At 40.5% G+C, this 22,408-nt stretch overlaps 1 protein-coding gene across 4 annotated transcripts in view; it reads left to right on the top strand.

Moving 5' to 3' along the window:
- Nucleotides 1–22,408, top strand: part of SZT2 (SZT2 subunit of KICSTOR complex) — a 523,775-nt gene that overhangs the window by 230,803 nt on the left and 270,564 nt on the right. For all 4 annotated transcript variants that reach the window (XM_033916162.1, XM_033916160.1, XM_033916161.1 and 1 more), the window contains 4 exons: nt 2,977–3,058; nt 3,177–3,458; nt 20,020–20,158; nt 20,762–20,878. In XM_033916162.1, the coding sequence (XP_033772053.1) occupies nt 2,977–3,058; nt 3,177–3,458; nt 20,020–20,158; nt 20,762–20,878 (620 nt within the window). The remainder of the gene's footprint in view (nt 1–2,976; nt 3,059–3,176; nt 3,459–20,019; nt 20,159–20,761; nt 20,879–22,408) is intronic.

The raw sequence follows: 22,408 nt of genomic DNA, 5'->3' as shown, positions 1-22,408 counted from the left end.
ATGCATGTGTAGCCTTCGGCTGAGCGCCCATCCGGACCTCCTCATGCAGGGTCCAGTATCGATGGAGGATTCAGGTCACTTTGCTCTTATGGCATGGCTCTTGAGTGCGCAGCCTTAGAACACAAAGGATATTCTGACGTGGTTATTGTCACTTTTCTCAAGTCTAAGAAGTTGCCCACAGTTTCTGCTTAAGCTAATGCGTGGAAAGCCTTCCAAAATCGGTGCGCCCACGGCCAAGTGGACCCTTGTTCAGTTCCGATCTCACTGATTCTCGCCTTTCATCAGGCTGGCCTGGATAAAGACTTCACTGTGGCGTCTCTTAGGGTTCAGGTGGCTGGGCTGTCTTGTTTTAGATCCTGGGATCATTGGTCTCATCTTTTTCTTTATTTTTATTTTTTATTAACTCTCTCTTATAGAAAGCAAGTAATAAGCATACAAAAGAGACCAAAATTACAGAGCTCAACAAGCAGATGAAGCAAAATGGTAACGGCTTAACAAAGACAACAGCTAACAGCACAGTCCCCCTCCCATCCCTCAGCAGAACCAGGCACTTTAGCCAGCAATTCCTCCCTGTCTTCCCCCCAACCCACTCTGAAATGGGCATTAAACAATCAAAACGTGAAATATGTAAAGCACACCATAGTCTATTAAATCTACCCCGTTTATGAGACCTCAACGCAGTCATGTCAGTCATGCAGTGTACAAACCTCCAGCTCCCAGTCGGGCAGGATCTGCGAGTTCCAAAACTGAGCCACCACCAGTCTGGCTGCTGTCAAAACTAACTTAGCAGTTAGACCCTCCTTCCAGTCTGGGTCATAAAGTCATGGTAACAGAGGGGGGGATGACCGCATCCAGAATCTCAGATAAAAGCTGGAACACTGAAGCCAAATAGAGGTTAGGAAGGGCACAGACCTACCACATATGTAGATAGAACCCCACCTCACCACAACCCTTCCAGCATTCCCCCCTGGCCCTGCTCCGGGGTAAGATACCAGCGAAAAAAGACTGTATATCCATTTTCCTCTAGAGGGGTGGCCATTCCCAGGGAAACTGTATGTCGCCATGTTCCTTCCCATACCTGCAGCGAGATGGGTCGGCCCAAATCAGCCTCCCAAGCTAACATATACTTTAAGGGGGCCCCCCTCTAACATTCAAACACTGATATATTTGTGAGATTGCCCCCTTTTGTAGAACAGGTCCAAGCAACTTTTCAAACGCAGTCAGCCCTTGCACCAACTCCTGCAAAATGCCCGAGCTTAAGATATAATGTTTCACTTGTAGATAAGGAAACAGATCCTGAGATTCCAACCCATAAGCAATGTGTAAGTCCCCAAATAGTTGGACCCCTTTGTGATAACATCCACCAACTGACCTACACAAATCAAACCATAGCAAGCCCAGTGTGAAAAGGCTCCCACCCTAACTCCTGGTGAGAACACGGCATTAAATTGGATAGGGGTAAACCAGGAGTGTTTGCAACTGTTCTGCAAAAGGCAATCAGAAATAATATCCATCCAAGAAAAGACTCCGGATGGAACGCCACACTCGCAAGGTAGTGGCAACAGCTTCCAAGCAACCCACCATGTGAAGAATCGGGAGCTCCTCCACCCCACCCACAATTTATACTCCTGGGCCTGCCATTCTAACACTGGCCTAACTTTCACAGTAGATCAGTACCATAGATCGTACAGAACACAGGAGATTTGGACTCTTATAACCATGATACAGACATTTAAATACTTGAACAGTATTAAACAAATCTTTCCAGAGACAGAGAAGTGGACATGAATTGAGGTTGCAGGGAGGTAGACTTAGGAGCAACATATGGAAAAGCTGGTGGATGTCTGGAATAGCCTTCCGGTAGAGGTGGTGAAGAAATAAACAGTGACGCAATTCAAACCTGCAAGGAATAAACACAGAGGAACCCTAAACAGAAAGAAGATGGTGTCAAAACAGACCTTAAATGACCTTGTTGTGTTATGATGGACAGGACTGGTGCTTAGATGCGTGTTTGTGCATCTTTATAATAATAACAGTTTAAATACCGCAAGGCCGTAAAGTTCTATGCGGTTTACAATAGCTAAAAATATAACAAATTGAATAAAACTAAAAAGGTAAAAGCCAATAACTAAAAAACCCTAAAAAGATTGGATTATTGCACGATAAAATTCTACAAATCAGCTACCGATGTACTTCAAAAACAGATATGTTTTTAGATGTCTCCTAAATTCCCCATAAGTATCAGTAAGCAGAAGCAATTGTTCTAGATCTTTGCCCCATAATGCTGCCTGATATGAAAAAAGATGTTGATGATGTTTTTTAAGTTTACATCAAAATTCAGGTGTGAGCATCTCTTATGTCTGTTGGTTGCAAAAGAGAAAAGCTCAGTTATGTATTTAGGAGCTAAACTAAATAAAACCTTAAAACAAAAACAACCAAACTTAAACTTCACACGCGCCTTTATTGGCAACCAATGCAGCATTCGATAGGAAGGTATTACATGATCGTATTTCTTTAACCTGAAAATTAACCTAACCGCCGCATTTTGCACCATTCGCAATCGTTGCATATTCTTCTGGGAAATTGCTAAGTAGGCAATATTGCAGTAATCAAGTTGACTTAATATAAGAGATTGTACCAAAATTCTAAATGATGAAACATCAAAATATGCTCTAATGGACCGAAGAGTAAAGAAACCCTTTCTAACCAAAGAGTCCACCTGGTCCTTCATAGTCAAACCCTGGTAGATTGAATAGGATAGCTAAGTTTATTGATACACACTAATGTTTTAGTATCAAACGGGTGAGGTGAAGCTCCAAAAATGTTGTTTTTTCAGAATTAAGCTTTAGTCTAAATTCAGTCAAAATTCCATCAAGAGAAGCTGAGCAGTCCTTGAGCCACCTCTGCATGCTGTATAAGTTATTGAGTTACTTCATCGGACCAGAATTTGCTTGTGCAAACTTTGTTGTTTTTCAGGAGGAGGCTTCACAGGAGCAGCAGAACAGAAAGCAGAGTGAGGATCTGGAGTTGTCAGAGGCAGAACTTGCAGTAGAAGAAGGTAACAAAAATCAGCAGGTCGGACTCACCCTGTCGAGGTCTTCCTGATCATGAGTTTGAATGTTGTTCTGGCTGCATTTTAATGTTCTTTTTATATGTATGCATGTTTTTCTTTGCAGGGAATGTGTCTGGGTGTTGCATAACCACGGAAAGTGATCCAGATCTAGAAGTGGAGTACCGTGAAAAATCAGACCCAGAGTCGCAAGATGTGGATTCACTTTCAGAATCCAGCACCGTTAATCAGGACGATGATTCTTTTAGTGTACTAGGAGGTGACTCGTTCAATGAACAGGAGACACTGGAAAAGGACATGCCACCACTCTTCATTCACCTCATCTGCTCAGTGACCGTTAGAAACAAACAGGGCTCCATGCCCATTTCAACACTGCCCACCTGCCTGGGTAAGAGGAGGAGAACATAGGTGGGCCAATAAGGGAAGAGTTATAGGTCCAAAAATACTCTTGTAAGGGAAGAAGAGAATTATTGTGCCAGTATTTTCCACCTGCTTGGGTTGGGTTGGGGAAGGTGCGTATGGGTAGACCAACTGTGAGGCAAAATGCTGGCTAGATGAGTACCAAATTGTCTTTCCAGTTCAATAGGTGAGCCATTCTAGACAGATGCATCTGCAGAAGGAATCCACTCCGGATTTTTCCTCTTGCCTCTCCTTAGCTCCTCTGCAGGAGTGTTTGTTCTGCTCTCCCCATTTTATTTTATTCAGTGTATTTTTTTATCCCTTTTTTGGGGATTTCTGGTGCTTGGAGCAATTTTTTCAGCTCTACCTACTTTGAGAACACACAGATTTTGTTCTATAGCTGACAGGCTGATCCCATTGGGTACCTGTTAGCCAGCCTGCATAGATTTTCTTTGAAGCAATCTCACTTACTATTAAGCAGGTGTTGCGCACAGGCTGTTGGGCACCCTTAGGAAACTTGGCGGTGTCTTACAGGATGCTAACTGCGTCTTCTCACCTCCAGAGTCAATCATCCTACGTATATACACATATAATACTAGTATGGTGTACTATGTTCAAACTAAATCCTATTTATTTGCCCACATAATACGTGTATTTTGTTCTATGTTGTGTTCCCAGCTATCTTCTCTATGTTGCTTTAGTAGTTAAAGTAATCTGTGAAGAGGATGGTCTTTCCGCTGTTCTTTTCTATTTTTAATTCCTTTGGAAGAGACTTCCACCACCTTGGAGCCATCATCTAAGGTTCAAGGCAATTTAATAATAATAATAATGGAACTAAGGATCCAAGATGGCCGCGGTGCAGATGCTCTGAGAGCGACGCCTCTGACCGCTCCATTCTTATTTCCCTTTTTTCTTGCGAATTGGTTCGTTTCCTACCTAGGATGCCGAAGAGAAGGGGCAGGAATGCTGTTGGCGCCTCATGGCGCTCCGAGGTGCCCTCCTTCGGCAGGATCGAAGAAATGTTGCGGCGGATGCAGGAGGCAGCCCTGCCAGAATCGGGAGCAAGCCCGCTGAGAGCACCGGATGGGGGCGAGACCGGCGATGTCTCTCCAGGGCTTGAGACCACCTTGAGCCCCGACCCGAGAGCTCCACCTCCTTGTCCCCGGTTGGCAAGTTCCCCAGGGGTGGAGGAAACCCCGGAGATGGGGAAAGTACTCCCCCTAGAGACAGCAGGGTCATCATGGGAGACTGAGGCAGTACTCTCTGTTCAGGGAGCAGCTGCAGAAGAAGCCGGGGGAGGTCATGTAACCGGAGGTGAAAGATTCCAGCCAGGACCTAACCAGGGGAACTTTTCTTCTCTTGACGGTGAGCACTTTAGCATTCAGCACAGTTTTCCTATTATTGAGAAACCAGCACAAGTGACTTTAGATTCACTGTGGGATTTGATTGTAAATTTCACCAAGACTATTAGTCCCAATTTCCAATATTGAAAGGAAATTGATTCAACATTCTAGAGAGCTCAAAGATTTGTCAACGGAAGTGACTGTTTCAAAGACCACTACTCAAAAGCTTGATCAAGAAATATCTATGTCCAAACAAGTTTAGCAGTCCCTAATTAAAGATAATATCAATTTACGGAAGAAAATTGAGACACTTGAAAATAATTCTAGGAATAATAATTTAAGATTAATTAATTTCCCTAGATTGACTTCGGTTACTCCTAGGGAAATGCTTAGGAGATATCTGATAGAAATTTTACAGGTTTCAGAAGAAACTTTACCACCATTTGTTCAAGTGTATTACTTGCCAAATAAAGAAGGAGCGCAAACGCAAGTTAACGTATTGAATCAAGCACGATTGAATGTATCTGAACTGTTGGAAACTTCAGAAATAGAAACAGTAGTACCTTCAACAATGATTTTGACTGTAGCTCTCGCTTTGGATAAAACATGGTTGTTGAGACTTTTCTTCAAAAACAGAAAGAAAGAGTTCCTCGGGTGCAAAATACAAATATTTCCTGATCTTTCTAAAGAAACTCAAAGACAGCGAAGAGAATTTTTGTTGTTGAAACCTGGAGTCACTTCACTGGGAGCAACGTTTTACTTGCGACATCCGTGCAAGTGTATAATCTGCTACCGTTCAATTAAATATGTTTTCTTTGAACCACAACAACTAACAGCTTTTCTGGCCATGTCCAGATTGGATAAAGAGAAACTATCAGCTCCATAATTAATATATCTGCCTTTTCTCAGTTTGTCTGTAATTTATCTTCTAATAACATTTCTTTAGCTCGCTTTAAGAAATCTTGGATCCACTTTTTGAGGACTTGAGTTGGTTGGAAGATTTTTCCTGTTTTAATTTTATTTGGATAGTTTATGATTTATATTGTTATAGGTCATATCTCAACTAATTTAATTTCTGTACAAATGAATACTTGTAATGTCATTTGAAAATTAATAAATAATTATATCATAAAAAAAAAATAATAATAATAACAGCTTATATACCGCAATACCGTGAAGTTCTATGCGGTTTACAAAAATTAAGCAAAGGTACAAATTGATTGACTTTAAGAGGGGAGGAAGAAAGAGGGTTAATAGGACAGGAAATCCATTTTTGAGGAGAGAGTGATCAATAGAACAAGTTAATCGCTATAGAGGGGAGAGAGAAGAGAGGATCAGTTGTCTAGATACTTTAGGAACAGGTGTGTTTTCAGACGTTTCCTAAATTCCTCATAAGTAGTGGGCAAAAGCAATTGTTCTAGGTCTTTACCCCATGATGCTGCTTGGGGCGAGAGAAGATATTCATGGTGTTTTTCAGTTTACAACCTCTCACTGGGGGGGAAACGAAGTTGGAATGTGAGCTTCTCTTGTGTCTGTTGGCTGAGAAGACGAAAAGGTCAGTTATATATTTAGAGGCAAGTCCGTGTAGTGCTTTGAAGCAGAAGCAGGCAAATTTAAACTTTACGCGCGCCTCCATTGGCAGCCAATGCAGCTGCCGGTAGTAGGGTGTCACGTGGTCAAACTTCCTCAGCCCAAAGATCAGTTTGACCGCTGCATTTTGCATCAATTGTAAATGCTGCATGTTCTATTAGGAAATTGCTAAATAGGCGAAGTTACAGTAGTCAAGTAGACTCAGTACGAGGGATTGGACTAGGGTTCTGAATGCCGCTGTATCGAAATAAGCTTTAATGGATCTGAGTTTCCAGAGAGTGAAAAATCCCTTTCTGATCAAGGAGTCCACCTGGTCTCTCATGGTTAGGCACTGATCCAAAGTTACACCTAGTATCTTTATGGTAGGTTGAATAGGGTAATTAAGATTATTGATACATAGTGATGATTTGGTGTCAAGCGGATGTGGCGAAGCAACGAAGAAAGTTGTCTTTTCTGAATTAAATTTGAGCCTAAAGGTTGTCATCCAGTACTCATCACGTTTATGGCTTCTGAAGCTTTAGGAATAGTTTCAGAGATAGAATTAACGAATGGGATGATGATCGTAAAATCATCTGCATAACTAAATAGTTTTATCCTTAACTGGGTTAGCTGCGTGCCTGATGAGGACATGTAGACGTTGAAGAGCAATGGAGATAGCAGAGACCCTTGTGGCACACCGGATGGATTGCTCCAGGTATCTGAAAGTTCATAATTAAAACGTACTTGATAAGTGCGGGACATAAGGAAGCCACGGAACCAATTCAGCACCTCGTCCCTGATACCAATGGCGTCTAGGCATTGCAGCAGTTTCCCGTGGTTTACTAGATTAAAGGCAGAACTCATATCGAATGGCATAACCAGGGCATTAAGGCCCTTACTAAACAGTATGCACAGATTGTCTAAAATAGCCGCAATTACTGTCTCAGTACTGAATAACGGTCTAAAACCGGATTGAGTTTCATGTAGGAGAGAGAACTGATCCAGATAATCCATCAGTTGGGTGTGTACCAATCCCTCCATAATTTTTACAATAAACGGAATGGATGCTACTGTAGATAGATATTATGGTCTGTAGTTGGATATTATACCTGAAGATTCTTTTCGATTTTTTAGAATTGGGGTTATTATTATGTGACCGTTATTAGAGAGGAACTTCCCAGTTTTTAGGTTATGAGCCAAATATTGCATCAACGATAGTTTAAATACTAAAGGTGCCGCTTTCATGATTTCTGGGGGGCATGAGTCCAGAACGCAATAGGATTTAGAGTATTTGTTATATAGTCTGTTGTAATTGTTCCACTCTAAATCTTGAAAGGAGCTCCAGATCATGTCTGCCGGTGTATCATTTCCTTGGGTGATAGGTATCGGATAATCACTAGGGTCGTTTGTTGAACAATGAATTCTAAGGTTTTTAATTTTCGAATTGAAGTGTAGTGCTAAGTCATTTGCAGAGGGTAACTTAGAGTTGTGTGTGGGTGTGGTGTAGCGAGCGGTGTCAAATAAATTTGTGATCAGGTTGAATAGCTCTTTTGTATTGATTCCTTGTGAACCATTACAAGATGAGTTGATTTTAATTGAGTAGAATGCTTTACGTTTGTCTTTTATCATTTGTTTGTAGATTTTTATGTTACCTCTCCATTTGTTACGGTCTGTTAGTTCTGTTTTTTTCCAAGTTCTTTCTAGTCGTCTAGCTAGTTGTTTCAGTTTTAGAAGTTCGGTGTCAAACCATTTGTTATATTTATTTGCATTGCTTTTGCTATTGCGTATAGGGGCGATTTTTATCTAAAATGGATGTGCTGGTTGTCATCCAGTGATCCCAGAAATTGATTCCTTCTTTTATCTCTGATTGCAATTCATATTGTGACCAGAAATCTATTGGATTAATATAGCCTCTGGTGTGATGTTCTCTTTTTATTATTGGGCGTGTTTTAGATTTAGAATAAGACCAGATTAGCTTGAAATAATAAGTAAAATGATCAGACCAGATATCATGACACCAGGTGCCTTTACGTATAGAGATGGCAGGGTTTGGGATGTCCTTTGTGGACATGGCTACCACATCTAACTGATGGCCTTTTTCATGTGTTTGTGTGGGTAGAGGGAGGTTGTAATTGAGTAGGGATAGAAAGTTTTTAAACTCTTTCGTGTTTGTATTGTCCTCTTCATCTAGGTGTAAGTTTATGTCTCCTGCGATGATATTGTAAGAAAAACTGAGTGAATTGTTTAGGACAAATGCACAGAAGTCTTCTTTGGCTTTTGGCCAGCTTTTTGGTGGGACATAGAATAATATGCATGATAGGGATTCTTCTAGATGACGGTTGCTAATTTTACAGGCTAGAATTTCTAGTTGGTCGGTCATTTTGGAATCTAATATTTCGAACTCAAATCCATCTTTAAGAATAATTGCTAGACCTCCTCCTTTTTTTCCCATGCGGTTTAGCGTAAAGATTTTAAAATTGTCTGGTAGGAGGTCAATTATTATTGGATCATCTTCTTTTTGCATCACAGCACTCCTGCACCAACCAGCACTTCATTCTAGCATCTATTTTTAATCTGTTTTTATTGTTTTAACTGCTTTGCCTTGTTTTACTCATTGTTTTTATTCTAATTTTAGTCTTACTTGCTTGCTACTCTTCCGGACTCCTCCCCCAACCAGGTTAGCGCATGTCCTATTTAATTGGACTCTCTGCGGCACATGCCGAGCGCGCCGAAGGAGCGCGCTAAAGGAGCAGGACCTGCTCCTTTGTTCGCTCCTTCATGCGCAACCCGAGGGCGCCTATACTGTAACACCTTTTTTTACGTTTTTTAGCCTTTTTCATCCACAACTACAAACGCTTAGTCTTCCTTATTCTTTATACCTTAACATTGAATTTTCACTACCGATACACTATCACTAACTCAGACCCCACTATGCTTCCTTCATACAATAATATCCCAGTTCATTGGGGTCATAGACCCTCTATCTACAGATCTACTAAAACTCTTCCACATTCACTTTTGACTATTCCAAACCTACCTTTGCCCCCTAGTGATCCAACAATTAATACTTTTGTGCCTTTACATAGAAATTTCACTCTTAACAACACTACTCTAAAACTAGGCCTTATCAATTCCAGATCTATCAAAAGCAAGCATCATCTTTTAACAGATGCTATTCTTAAACTAAACTAAACTAAACCTTAGGTTTGTATACCGCGCCATCTCCGCAAGTGCAGAGCTCGGCACGGTTTACAGAAGTTAAGAGGAAAGGAACTACAATGAAGGGATATAGGAGAGGGACCGAGTGCTAGAGAACGGGAGGTGATTAGATTTTTGAGAAGAGCCAAGTTTTCAAGTGTTTGCGGAAGGATTGGAAGGAGCTTGAATTTCTGAGCGGGGATGAGAGGTTGTTCCAGAGTTCTGTGGTTCTAAAGGGGAGGGATGTTCCAAGTTTTCCTGTGCGGGATATACCTTTTATAGAGGGGAAAGATAGTTTCAGTTTTTGGGAGGGTCTAGTGGGGTGTGGGTTTGAGGAGTTCCAAAAGAGTGGGATAACGGGAGGAAGGACGCCATGTAGGATCTTGAAGGCTAAGCAGGCACATTTATAGAGGACTCTGAAGTATACTGGGAGCCAGTGAAGTTTCAAGTTTATTAGGATTTTATATACCGCCTATCAAGGTTATCTAAGCGGTTTTTACAATCAGGTACTCAAGTATTTTCCCTCTCTGTCCCGGTGGGCTCACAATCTATCTAATGTACCTGAAGCTTGGAGAGGAGTGGGGACAAGGATTACATATTCTCTGTATTACTGAAACATGGCTTTCTGAAGGCGAGGAAGCTTATCTTTCTTTTTGCTGTCCTCCTAATTTTGATTATTATTGGAACCACCACCACAATCGTAAAGGTGGTGGTTTAGCCATTATCTTTCACAAGAATTTACTTAAAATCTGCGACCAATCCATTAACAATGCTGCTATTGAATTCCTTCATGCCAAAATTAATTTATATCTTAAAATTGATCTCCTTCTAATTTATATTCCTCCCCCTATAGACCACACTAAGTTAACTTCTCTCCAAAATTTAATATTTGACCTATGTTCTGCCTCCACTTGTCCTTTAATTTTGGGAGATTTTAATATTCATTTTGACAATCTTACTAATCCAAATACTACTGATATTCTAAACTTTCTTAAAACGTTAGATCTGCAAACTCTGATCCAGGAACCAACACATTCTGCTAAACATACGCTGGACATGATTCTTACATCCAAATCCCAACATGTTACTCATTCAGTTCCGCTTATTTCTCCTGTACCCTGGTCTGATCACTATTTCATTTCGCTTAATTTCTATCTTTCCAAACTAATATTACCTTAGAACTTAAAAAGATTTCATTTAGGGACTTTTCTAAACTAGAAACCTCTGATATCATACCTTTTTTCAGCACTTCTACCATTATCCCCAACTTCAATTCTATTGAGGAACAATTACAATTCTAGAATTCCTCTCTCGAAACTCTCTTGAATACTAAAGCACCAATGATTTCTAAAACCATTTCTCCTCGTAAACTCCGTAATCCATGGTATTCGGAAGAACTTTCTTTGTTAAAAACACAACTCCGCTCTTTAGAAAAGAAATGGCGATTAACTAAAACCCCTACAAACTTACAACACTATAGAGAAAAGGCTTCCCTCTACAAAAATAAAATCAATCAGGCAAAAAAAAACTATTATTCAACTAAAATTCACAAAGCAAAAAATTCGCCTATTTTATTTGCTATCCTAAAATCCATCACCCCGGAGACTAAAAACAGTAATACTAACCAAGAATCCACTCTCAAAGCACTATCCGACAAACTTTCGCTGTTAACAAGATAAGTAGTCCCACAGATAACAACATAACCAATTTCATACCTACAGCTAAATGTATTAATTTTAAAATACCATCTTTAAAAGAAATAGAAGGTAATTTTCAAAAAATCAATTTAAGAGGTTCTCGATTAGAAATCATTCCCCCATTTTATTTAAAAAAAAATTTTTCTTGCTTCGGCCCTTTTATCCATTCACTCATTCAAAACAGTTTACTTACAGCAACCGTTCCCATTTGGAAAACTGCTATTGTTACTCCAATACTGAAAAACCATAAAATCAGTCAGGACGATGCATCTAACTACCGCCCAATTTCCAATTTACCTTTTCTAGCGAAATTAACTGAAAAACTGGTCTTTGAACAACTCTCAGACTTTATCGAATCCTCAAATGCACTCTACCCTAATCAAACCGGTTTTCGAAAACACCATAACACAGAATACTCGATGATTGGTCTTATAACTAACATCCATTATTACTTAGGTCACCACAAATCAGTTGCCCTTTTTTCATTGGATCTATCTGCGGCTTTTGATACTATTGACCATGATCTATTACTTAATCGGCTAGAATCTCTAGGTATAGGTGGTCAAGTTCTAAATTGGTTTATTTCCTTTCTTTCCAACCGTTCCTCTAGAGTCAGATTTAATGATGTCTATTCTAAACCTTATTCACTTTCCTACGGGATACCCCAAGGCTCAATTCTGTCACCTCTCTTATTTAACATTTTCCTTTCTCCACTACTCACCATTTCTCAATCACTAGGTTTTACATCATTCTCATATGCAGATGATATTCAACTTCTTCACCCTTTTGATCCGGAAAATGACGAAAAAATAATGGCAATCAATAAAAAACTGGATTTGATAAAAAACTGGCTAAGTTCTAATAAATTAGCACTAAACATAAAAAATCTAAAACCATGTTCTTCACCTGGAAAAAAGACTTAACGCCAAGGTCTTTATTTGTCCTCGATAACATTCCCTTAGAGTCTGTACCTACGTTAAAAATTTTAGGAGTAATTGTTGATGTTGATTTATCATTCCATAATCACATTAGTCAAATAGTTAAAACATGTTTCTATAAATTACATTTGATACAATTTCTACATTTCTAGATCCTAAATCCGTTAATATATTAATTCATTCTATGATCATAGCTAAAATCGATTATTGCAACTCCCTTCTAATTAACACAAAAAGAAAAAAGAAGGCTTCAGATAATCCAAAATACAGCAATAAAACTTATCCACAAAGCGAAAAAATACGACCATGTTACTCCTTTAATGATTAATTCCCATTGGCTGCCTATTAGCCACCGTATTAACTTTAAAATACTATTCCTAGTATTCAAAGTACTAACCTTCAACGAACCTCAATTTATGACAAGGATGATTATTTCTCATAATGCTCCCCGCTCTCTTCGGTCATCATCTTTAAATCTATTAACCGTCTCTTCTCTGAAAATCGTGGGCACAAGAAGAAGTGACATGTTTTCCATTATGGCTCCAGTGGGGTCTGCTCCTTTTAATTAAAAAAAAAAAAAAAAAAAAAGCAGGCAGAACTTTTCATTCATATTTTTTTTCTTTCCCTAGCCGACTGGTTTTGTCAATTGGGCCTGCCTAGCGGTTTTCACAATGAGCACTTCTTGGCTGAAGAAATGCTCAGTGTGCTCCCGCAAAGACCTCAATGATGCTGACATATGTAGTTTCTGCTCACTGCAGGCCGCACGAAGAGGAATCCTTGTTGGGCTCGGATTTGGCTTTGTAAGCCAGCAAGAGAGATTCCCGGTAGCCGTGACGGCAGAGTGGACGTGGGGAGGACCGGGTTTCCCCTTCTGCCAACGGCTCTGGGGATTCTCTGGCCATTGCGTTGGATGGCGTTGGGGAGACCTGGGGTTCTCTTACCGCCGCAAGCAATAGGGATTCCCCTGTCATTGTGTCTGGGTTTTCTGGGGATTCCCTTATTACAATTTTATCTTTTCAGGCCTCTTCAGCATGTTAAAAACATAAGAATTGCCATACTGCGACAGACTGAATGTCCAACAGTGGCCAATCCAGATCCCAAGTAGCAAAATAGATTCTATGCTTCAGTGGATTTCCCCAAGCCATCTCAACAATGGCCTATGGACTTCTCTTTTAGGAACTTATCCAAACCTTTCTAACTGATTTCACCACATTCTCTGGTAATGAATTATTGAATTTAATGACAGGTTGTATGAAGAAATATTTTCTTTGGTTTGATTTAAATCTCCTATTTAATAGCTTCATCACATGTCCCCTAGTCCTAGTATTATTGGAAAGAAACATAGAAACCTGATGGCAGATAAAGGCCAAATGACCCATCTAGTCTGCCCATCCGCAGTAACCATTATCTCTTTCTCTCTCTAAGAGATTCCACGTGCCTATCTCACACCTTGAATTTAGACACAGTCTCTATCTCCACTACTTCCTCTGGGAGATCGTTCCACACATCTACCACCCTTTCTGTAAAAAAAAAAGTATTTCCTTAGATTACTTCTGAACCTATCACCTCTTAACTTCATTCTATGCGCACTCATTCCTGAATTTCCTTTCAAATGAAAGTGACTTGACTCATGCGCATTTACGCCATGTAGGTATTTAAATGTCTCCCGCCTTTCCTCCAAATTATACATAATGCGATCTTTAAGTCTATCATTTGTTAGAAACAAATCAAAAAAGTGCAACTTCACAAAACGTGCAACATGCAAACATACTCGTAAGATGATTCAAACCACTTCAATATATCAGGGGATGAAAAGACCTCAGAGACCTTTAAAAAACCACAATGCTGCTTTAAGTTAGCAAGTGAAGCAGGTCATGTTCAAACACCATGTGATACTTAATGTGAAAAATGCAGAATAAATTTTCAATTATAAATTAGTTTAAATGCAAAACTTAAAATTGAATTCCTAGACCACATAACCATAGAGTTCAATTTGGTTTACAAAAGATCACATAATAACAAAAGAAGAAATCAATTTAAATCTAATCAACCTAATGTTTTTGAAAAAAGATAAGTCTTCAATTGTTTTCTGAAATGTAGGTAAGAGTGCAATGTAAATAGCAGTTGTCGAAAGTCCTTCTCGTGAAATGCTCCCTGAAATGATAAAGTATGAACATGGTACTTCTTACTTTTATAGTCCTTAACAGAGGGAAATTCAAAGAGGGCATGCGATTTTCTACTTTTACTTTGAGAAGCTATTAGAAATCTCGCAGCTAAGTTCATTGGGGCTATGCAACCTTATAACACAAACAGCTTAATTTGAAAAGTATACGAGCCTCTGCAGGAAGCCAATGCAGCTAAAGAGGGTCACATGATCAGACTTCTTCAGCCCATAAATCTGCCTCACTGCAGTATTTTGAATGAATTGCTAAGTCGTTTGAAGAAGGTGTTAATGTATAGCATGATTGTGTGTACCTATTTAAATTAAACACATTATTAACTAGTTATCTTGTGTAGTAAATGCCACAATGAAACTCTTCAAACCCTACGTGGCCTCCGTTTCACCAGGATAACCCAGGCTTCTTCAGGGAAAGTCTTGTTGTGCCTTCAAAATAAAGCATTGGCTCGCTATAAGTATGGTTCGTGTTCAGCCTGCACAGTCATGTTACAAATGAAAGAATTCCATCATCCAGTTTCCAGCTATATGATGGGGGGGGAGGGTAATGGGTGAAAGTAGCCTATAGAAGGACTTAGGGGTACTGGTGGACAAAACAATGAAGCCGTTGGCACAGTGCGCAGCGCCCTCTAAGAAGGCGAATAGAATGCTAGGTATAATCAAGAAAGGTATTACAACCAGAACGGAAGACGTTATCCTGCCGTTATATCGGGTAATGGTGTGCCCACATCTGGAGTACTGCATCCAATATAGGTCGCTGTATCTTAAGAAGGATATGGTGATACTTGAGAGGGTTCAGAGGAGAGCGACGCCACTGATAAAGGGTATGGAAAGCCTATCATATGCCGAAAGTTTAGAGAAACTGGGCCTCTTTTCCCTGGAGAAGTGGAGGCTTAGAGGGGACATGATAGAGACTTACAAGATCATGAAGGGCATGAAGAAAGTGGAGAGGGACAGATTTTTCAAACTCTCAAAAACTACAAGAACGAGAGGGCACTCGGAAAAATTGAGGGGGGACAGATTCAGAACCAATGCTAGGAAGTTCTTCTTCACCCAAAGAGTGGTGGACACCTGGAATGCGCTTCCAGAAAGTGTGATATGACAGAGTACGCTACTGGATTTCAAGAAGGGATTGGATGATTTCCTGAAGGAAAAGAGGATTGAAAGGTACAGATAGAGGATACTATGCAGGTCCTGGATCTTATGGGCCGCCGCGTGAGCGGACTGCTGGGCATGATGGACCTCGGGTCTGATCCAGTGGAGGCACTGCTTATTTTCTTATGTTAATACTTACACTCCTCATGTGGTATATGTGGGCATGACTACTAGAGTGTTCAAAACTCGTGTTTTAGAGCACAAGTCGATCAGGGTCTACCACTCCTCCATCCTTATTCATATTTGTCTTCTGCGGTCCTGCTGGTGCTTCAGCTGTGAACACAGAACAGAAATATTAGTTAAGCAATTCAACCTTTTCTTTTTCAGCTTCTACATATTCCTCCTTTTCACCTTTGAGTCTCACAATGCCACTTTTGCACTTCTTCCTATCACTAATATATCTAAAAAAAGGTCTTGTCTCCCCGTTTTATGGTGTCAGCTATTTTTTCTTCCATTTGCATCTTTGCTTTCCTGACTACACGACCAGCCTCTCTTAACTTTCCCAGATATTTTTGCCTGTCTTTCTCTTTCTGCGATCTTTTGTAGTTTATGAAAGCTGACCTCTTATTCCTGAGCTTCTCAGTACAATTGGATACACAGCTTACGATGCATATGCATATCTTGCATGTGATAAAGGGAGCTTTTTTCCACTTAAGATTATTATCTAGATTGAGAGCTATGATGTGCTTTACTGATTTTCGGACTGTGGTACAGAGTATTGTTCTGACAAAGTTGGGCTTCTGTAATTCACTATTGATTGGTAATGTGAAGGTTAAGATCAAAGCGCTGCAGTTCATTCAAAAAGCTGCAGCAAGAATGATTACAGGAATGAGAATTGAATATAAAGTGGTAACGATTGTGCAGCAGATGATCTACGGGATGGCGCCCTGGTATTTAACCTATGAGATTACGAGACACAAACATCAGCTATCTCAGTAGCAGGTCCACGTTTATGGAATGCACTACCTGGATGTCTTTTAAAAAGCAACTAAAAACCTTTTTATTTGTTAAGGCTTTTTATGAGCTTAATACTGTGAAAGTTATTTTAGATTGTTGCAAGTAAGAAAAGGTTCTTATGACATTGTTCTGTTGTGGTTGTATGTATTCAGATGTGTGTGTTTTATTGTTATCCACTTATCCCCCTCCTTTACTAATGTGTAGTGCAGGATTTAGCGCTGGCAGCGGTAATAACTGCTCCGACGCTCATAGAATTCCTATGCATTAGTAAAGGAGAGGGTAAGTTACTAAGCGGAGAAGAAACTTTTTAAATAAAATAAATACCACTTTTGAGAACCAAAGCGGCCTTCGTTTCCTCTTACTTTTACTTACTTGCCTCCCAAAAAGGTTTGTCGCCCTTAAAATAAGACCTCTCAGTTTTGCCCACTGTATTTCTACTCCTTCCAGACAACAATTCCTTGACGTAATCCCCCATCCGTTCAAAGTTAGTTTTTTTTTTTTTTTAAGTCTAGAACCTTTGCTTTTGAATGGGCCCTCTCTATACCCATCTTCATATTAAACCGTACCATGCAGTGATCACTGGATGCCAGATGATCACCCAAGCGATTTACATCGACCCTTTCTCCATTATTTTATAGAACTTTATCAAATCACCCCTGAGCTGTCTTTTCACCAAGCATCTCCTCATAGGGAAGTCGTCCCATCACTTTTATTATTTTTGTTGCCCTTCTTTATACATTTTCTAATTCCGCTATATCTTTTTTAAGATATGGTGACCAGAACTGTACATAGAGTGATACAAGGTCATTATAACATTTTCATTTTTGCTTTCCATTCCTTTCTTGATAATTCCTAACGTTCTATTTGCTTTCTTAGCAGCCGCCGCACATTGAGCTGAGGGTTCCAACGTATCCTTAACACCCAAATCCTTTTCCTGGCAGTGAACCCATCATCACGTAGCTATATTTCGGGTTCCTCTTTCCCACGTGCATCACTTTGCACTTGCTCACTTTAAACACCATCTGCCATTTTGATGCCCAGTCTCACAAGGTCCTCTTGCAATTTTTCAACTTTGTGTCATCTGCAAATTTAATTATCTCGCTAGTTATTTCCATCTCTAGATCATTGATAAATGTGTTAAAAAGCAGCAGTCCCAGCACAGACCCTTGGGAAACCCCACTATTTATCCACTCCAGTGAGAATATTGACCATTTTAACATTACCTCCTATCCCGTGACTTAATAATTTCCTCAGAAATCTTTCATGAGGTACTTTGTCAAATGCCTTTTGAAAATCCAAATACAATGGTACCTTGGATTATGAGCATAATCCGTTCCAGGAGCATGCTCGTAATCCAAAATGCTTGTTTATCAAAGCAAAGTTCCCCATAGAAAATAGTGGCAACACCGACGATTCGTTCCAGAACCCGGGGTCTGTACCTGTCGGGTGCCGGGTGCTGCAGCGCCGTCTCCTCTGTCCGTCATCCGAAGAAGAACCCCACAGTGCCGCTTCGGGGGGGATGCCTCTAATGTCCACCAGCCGCCGAAGAACCCTGCAGTACCGCTTCAGAGGGATGCCTCCTCCATCTGCCGGCCAGCCCGCCACGTCAGATGCCCCCCACATGCTGGAGAGCCCCCACCTGAGCCCAAGCAGCCGAGCGCCGCCCCACCTGCACGCCGCGCACAACACACAAAACACCGATGATTGATGCTGTGCGTGTCACACCCAACGCGCAGGCAGGATGGCACCTGGCCGCGCAGGCCCAGACAGAGGTCCTCCAACGTGCGGAAGGCACCCGACGTGGAAGGCTGGCCGGAAGACGGAAGAGGAATCCCCGAAGCGGCGCTTCCTAGGCTGTAAGTGCTTGTTTATCGGGGCAGTGCTCGGTTTGCGAGTCAAAAGTTTGCTGAGTGTTTTGCTCGTCTTGCAAAACACTCGCAAACCAAGGTTCCACTGTACACAGTATCAATCGGTTCACCTTTATCCACATGTTCATTCACCCCTTCAAAGAAATGCAGTAGATTGGTGAGACAAGATTTCCCTTGACTAAATCCATGTTGGCGTTCTCTCATTAATCCATGCTTACGTATATATTCCGCAAGAAACAAACAATGAAGGTGACCAATTGGTGCTCAATCTCTTTTATTGTGTTAGACTCGACACGATCGTGTTTCAGCCCTGTCTCATGAGTCTTGTTAAAATGTACAGATTCATATACTCCTATTTTTCATTGAGTTGACAGTAAACCTTGGAAAACACCTCTGCTTGGTAACCATGATGATTGTTCCCAGCAGTTTTTTGCCGATGTCTTTCCAACCGCTGACATGATTGTTTTTCAGTTCTCAGTAAACCAGGGAGCGGACTTGGCAGACCTGACCACCTTGACCTGAATAGGTGCAAGATTTTCTTATCTAAAACAGGCTCTATAGTATAGTCCCAGTTAGCATATCAACTGGATCTTGTGGGGACATGGATAGTTTTAGTACAAAAATGGCCAGAATCTTTCTTTCCCCTGGACCGAATACATCTTTTGGGAGGTCCACAAAAAAACCTTCCCATAAAAAAATAGAAATTAAAAGGAAACAAGAGGTGATCTGTAGATGACACCATGTAAGAAGAATTAAGCGCTAAACAATCAAGTGTTTGACCCTTTTCACGACTAGGACCAAAATTGCGCAAGCTATTTTAAATTCAATTTGTGCTTACATTGGCAACTAATGTAACAGAGTCACCTCCGGATTCCAAAAATTAAATTAGCTGTCATATTCCGTTACAACTGGAGTTTTCGAAAGAGTTTAGAGGAAGCATACAAATAACGAGGATTACAGCAGTCAAGCTGTGAAAGAATAGTCTGAACTGATAATGTAAAGTGAGCTGCTCGAAAAAGAGAAGGTATTGATCTAAGTTGTCTCAATGCGAAAAATATCTTTCAAACTAAATTATTCACTTGAGGTTTGCAAGACAGCTGAGAATCAAGTAATATACTCAAAACTTTAGCTGATTTTTCTATTCAGATAGACTCCATTTCATGTGGCACCAGTATTAGACTCCATGGTCTTCAGTTCCCTAGAATCACGTGTACAATCCTTAAAGCAAAACAGAATATGGGTGGGCAAAAGTTAGTTGACATCCTGTCTGGGAAAAGGAAGAAATTGCATGAACAAAGACTGAATGGACCGATCAGGTCTTTTTCTGCCACCATTTACTATTAGAGGAGTCAGTTGTGGGTGGGGCCAAAATCGTGAACCTTCATTTCCCAGTGCCAGGCTATGAGGAACAGGACATGGATGTATGTCAAGGTTAAGGCAAATAAGGCACAGAGCATGGAGGGGGCAGGCTGTATTGACTTGTGTCAGCATAAGGGAAATAGGGCATGGGGGTGTCCGGTTGGGGGAAACAGAGCATGGGGAGGATCAGCATTGTCCAAGTACCAGGTTAAAGGGAACATAGTATTGGATGAGAGGAGAAAAATGACTGTCCTGGGTTCCTGACCTTGCAATCTGTTCACTTGTTTTAGGGGAGGTCATTAGCTGCTTGGAAAATAGCCAGTTCATCCGAAGCATTGACCTGAAAGACCTTATGGTCACTCTGGATATTTATATTCTGACTTTGCCTTTGGAGATTGAAGTTTTGACTTCTGACCTTCACCACAACAGGTGAGTAAAGATGATGTACACAACTGTGTTAAACCAACAAAGACTTCCATATAATTATCATTGCATCAGTGACCTGTGAAATCTGCCCCACACGCTTAACACATCCCTACATTATGTTCAACTCCCCCATTCAGCATAAGGTATAAAGCAACCCCCAGCCTTTAGTGATGAATTCTGCCATCCAGCAGAGAGTGAGACTTCCTTCCCTCATTCACTAGAGCAGGGGTGAGCAACGAGAGCCGCAATCCAGTTGGGTTTTCAGGATTTCCCCAATGAATATGCATGAGATCTATTTGCATGCACTGCCTCCATTGTATGCATATTCATTGAGGAAATTCTAAGAACCCGACTGGATTGCGGCCCTTATTGCCTACCTCTGCATTAGAGTGTAAAAACGCTCCCTCAGCATAATGTGAAACTACTCCCTCTCCTTCAGTGACACCTCCCTCCCATATCTACCTCTTCCCTCTTGGAATGAGATGCCTGAGATGATGAATCTCCCTGTACCTCATTGTGATGCAGTGGCTACTGTTTGAACCTGCTTCCCAGCTGGGGATAACTGTGTAACTCAACTCTTTTTCTGACCTTTTCATCTGCTCCCAGGTACACATCAGACAGCAGTGTGACTTTTGCCCGGTCACCTGGGCAAGCCTCGTCTTTGCGTTCTGATGAGGAGATCCTGCACACTCTGGAAAGGTTTCCTTCCCGGGAAGAAGAGAGGTAATCGTGTTTCCATTCCTCCTTTTTGCTTCTCTACCCTCTTTTCCTTTGACCACTACTGCCATGGTTTTTGCAGTGCTCCTCCTTCTTTCATTTGGCAAGTATTCATGCTTTATTTGTTTTTGTTTTTTTATATTTTATTTTTTATCCTTTTACAATTCAATTTCAAGCATTACATTCTTGAAAAGAGATCAGAATATCCAAATATAAGAAAGTTTTTTAACATATATACTAAGAAATACATTCAACGATTTAGTCCACAAAATAGAATCAAGAGAAAGAATAAATTTCAATTACAGAAAATTATACAATAAAGAGTAACAGCAATGGATACTCTCTCTACAGCCGGTAGGCAGGTCATTCATCTGCCCCTAAGGGAAAAATTGAAGACAATGTTGATTTATCTTTATTTCTGGAAAGTTCTCTTGAGGTGGTAACGGTTAGAACCACTCTCTTGCTGACTCTAGCTTTGGAAAGTAATAGAGAATATGTTTTACGTCTATATTTCCGTCATTTAAATGATAAATTTTTGGGTTCAAATGTTAGAATTTTTTTTTTTTTTAACCCAGTTAATAGATTTTTTTTAGGGCCAAATTTTTATTTTGATAAGAAACAAAACATTTTGATGGAAATTTAAACAAAAAAGTAGCCTCAAGGGCCAGGGCTCTTGGCCGCAAATCCAAGAACTCCTTTCTATGCCTCTGGGTTTTCAATGCTAGATCCGGAAAAATTCTAACATTTGAACCCAAAAATTTATCATTTAAATGACGGAAATATAGACGTAAAACATATTCTCTATTACTTTCCAAAGCTAGAGTCAGCAAGAGAGTGGTTCTAACCGTTACCACCTCAAGAGAACTTTCCAGAAATAAAGATAAATCAACATTGTCTTCAATTTTTCCCTTAGGGGCAGATTCCCCTTGAGGTCTTTTAATATCCAAGTAATAAGCTCTAACAATTGGTGGTAAATTGTCCGCTGGAATGGCTAGGACTTCTTGGAAATAGTTTCTCTCCATCTCTACTAGAGAGATGACGGGGCATTTAGGAAAGTTCAAAAATCTTAAATTATTCCTCCTAAGTGAGTTTTCAAAATTTTCCAGCTTACGAGAAATAAATGATCTTTCCTTAACTATTTCCAATTGAATAGTCCTCACTTCCTTCAAACTTTCTTCCTGTTTCTCCAATTTCTCAGTCAAATTAGTTAGTCGCACTCCCTGTTGCTCCACTCTGGAATAGATAGTCCCATAGTCAGTTTTGATAGTTGAAAGACTCAATTTTAGGTTGGCGTCCATGATAGATATGGCCTGCCAAAGCACTTCCATATCAATTTTCTCAGGTCTTTTCAGTTCCCCAAATCTGATGTTTGTCCCTCCAGAAGCTCCTATCACCTCTCCTCCTGTAATGTCAGGGGTTAGCTGGCCAACATCTCCAACACTGTCCTGCAAAGGCTCCGGAACTGGCGTCCCTCCACTGCTGGAATCCATTTCTCCCACATCGGCAGCTCCCTGCATTGAAGCACTTCTAGGTTGG

This window comes from Geotrypetes seraphini, chromosome 12, assembly GCF_902459505.1.
Source record: "Geotrypetes seraphini chromosome 12, aGeoSer1.1, whole genome shotgun sequence".
Classification (NCBI taxonomy): domain Eukaryota; kingdom Metazoa; phylum Chordata; class Amphibia; order Gymnophiona; family Dermophiidae; genus Geotrypetes; species Geotrypetes seraphini.
The sequence above is the reverse complement of the archived record's forward strand: the minus strand, read 5'-3'. Positions and strand labels throughout refer to the sequence as shown.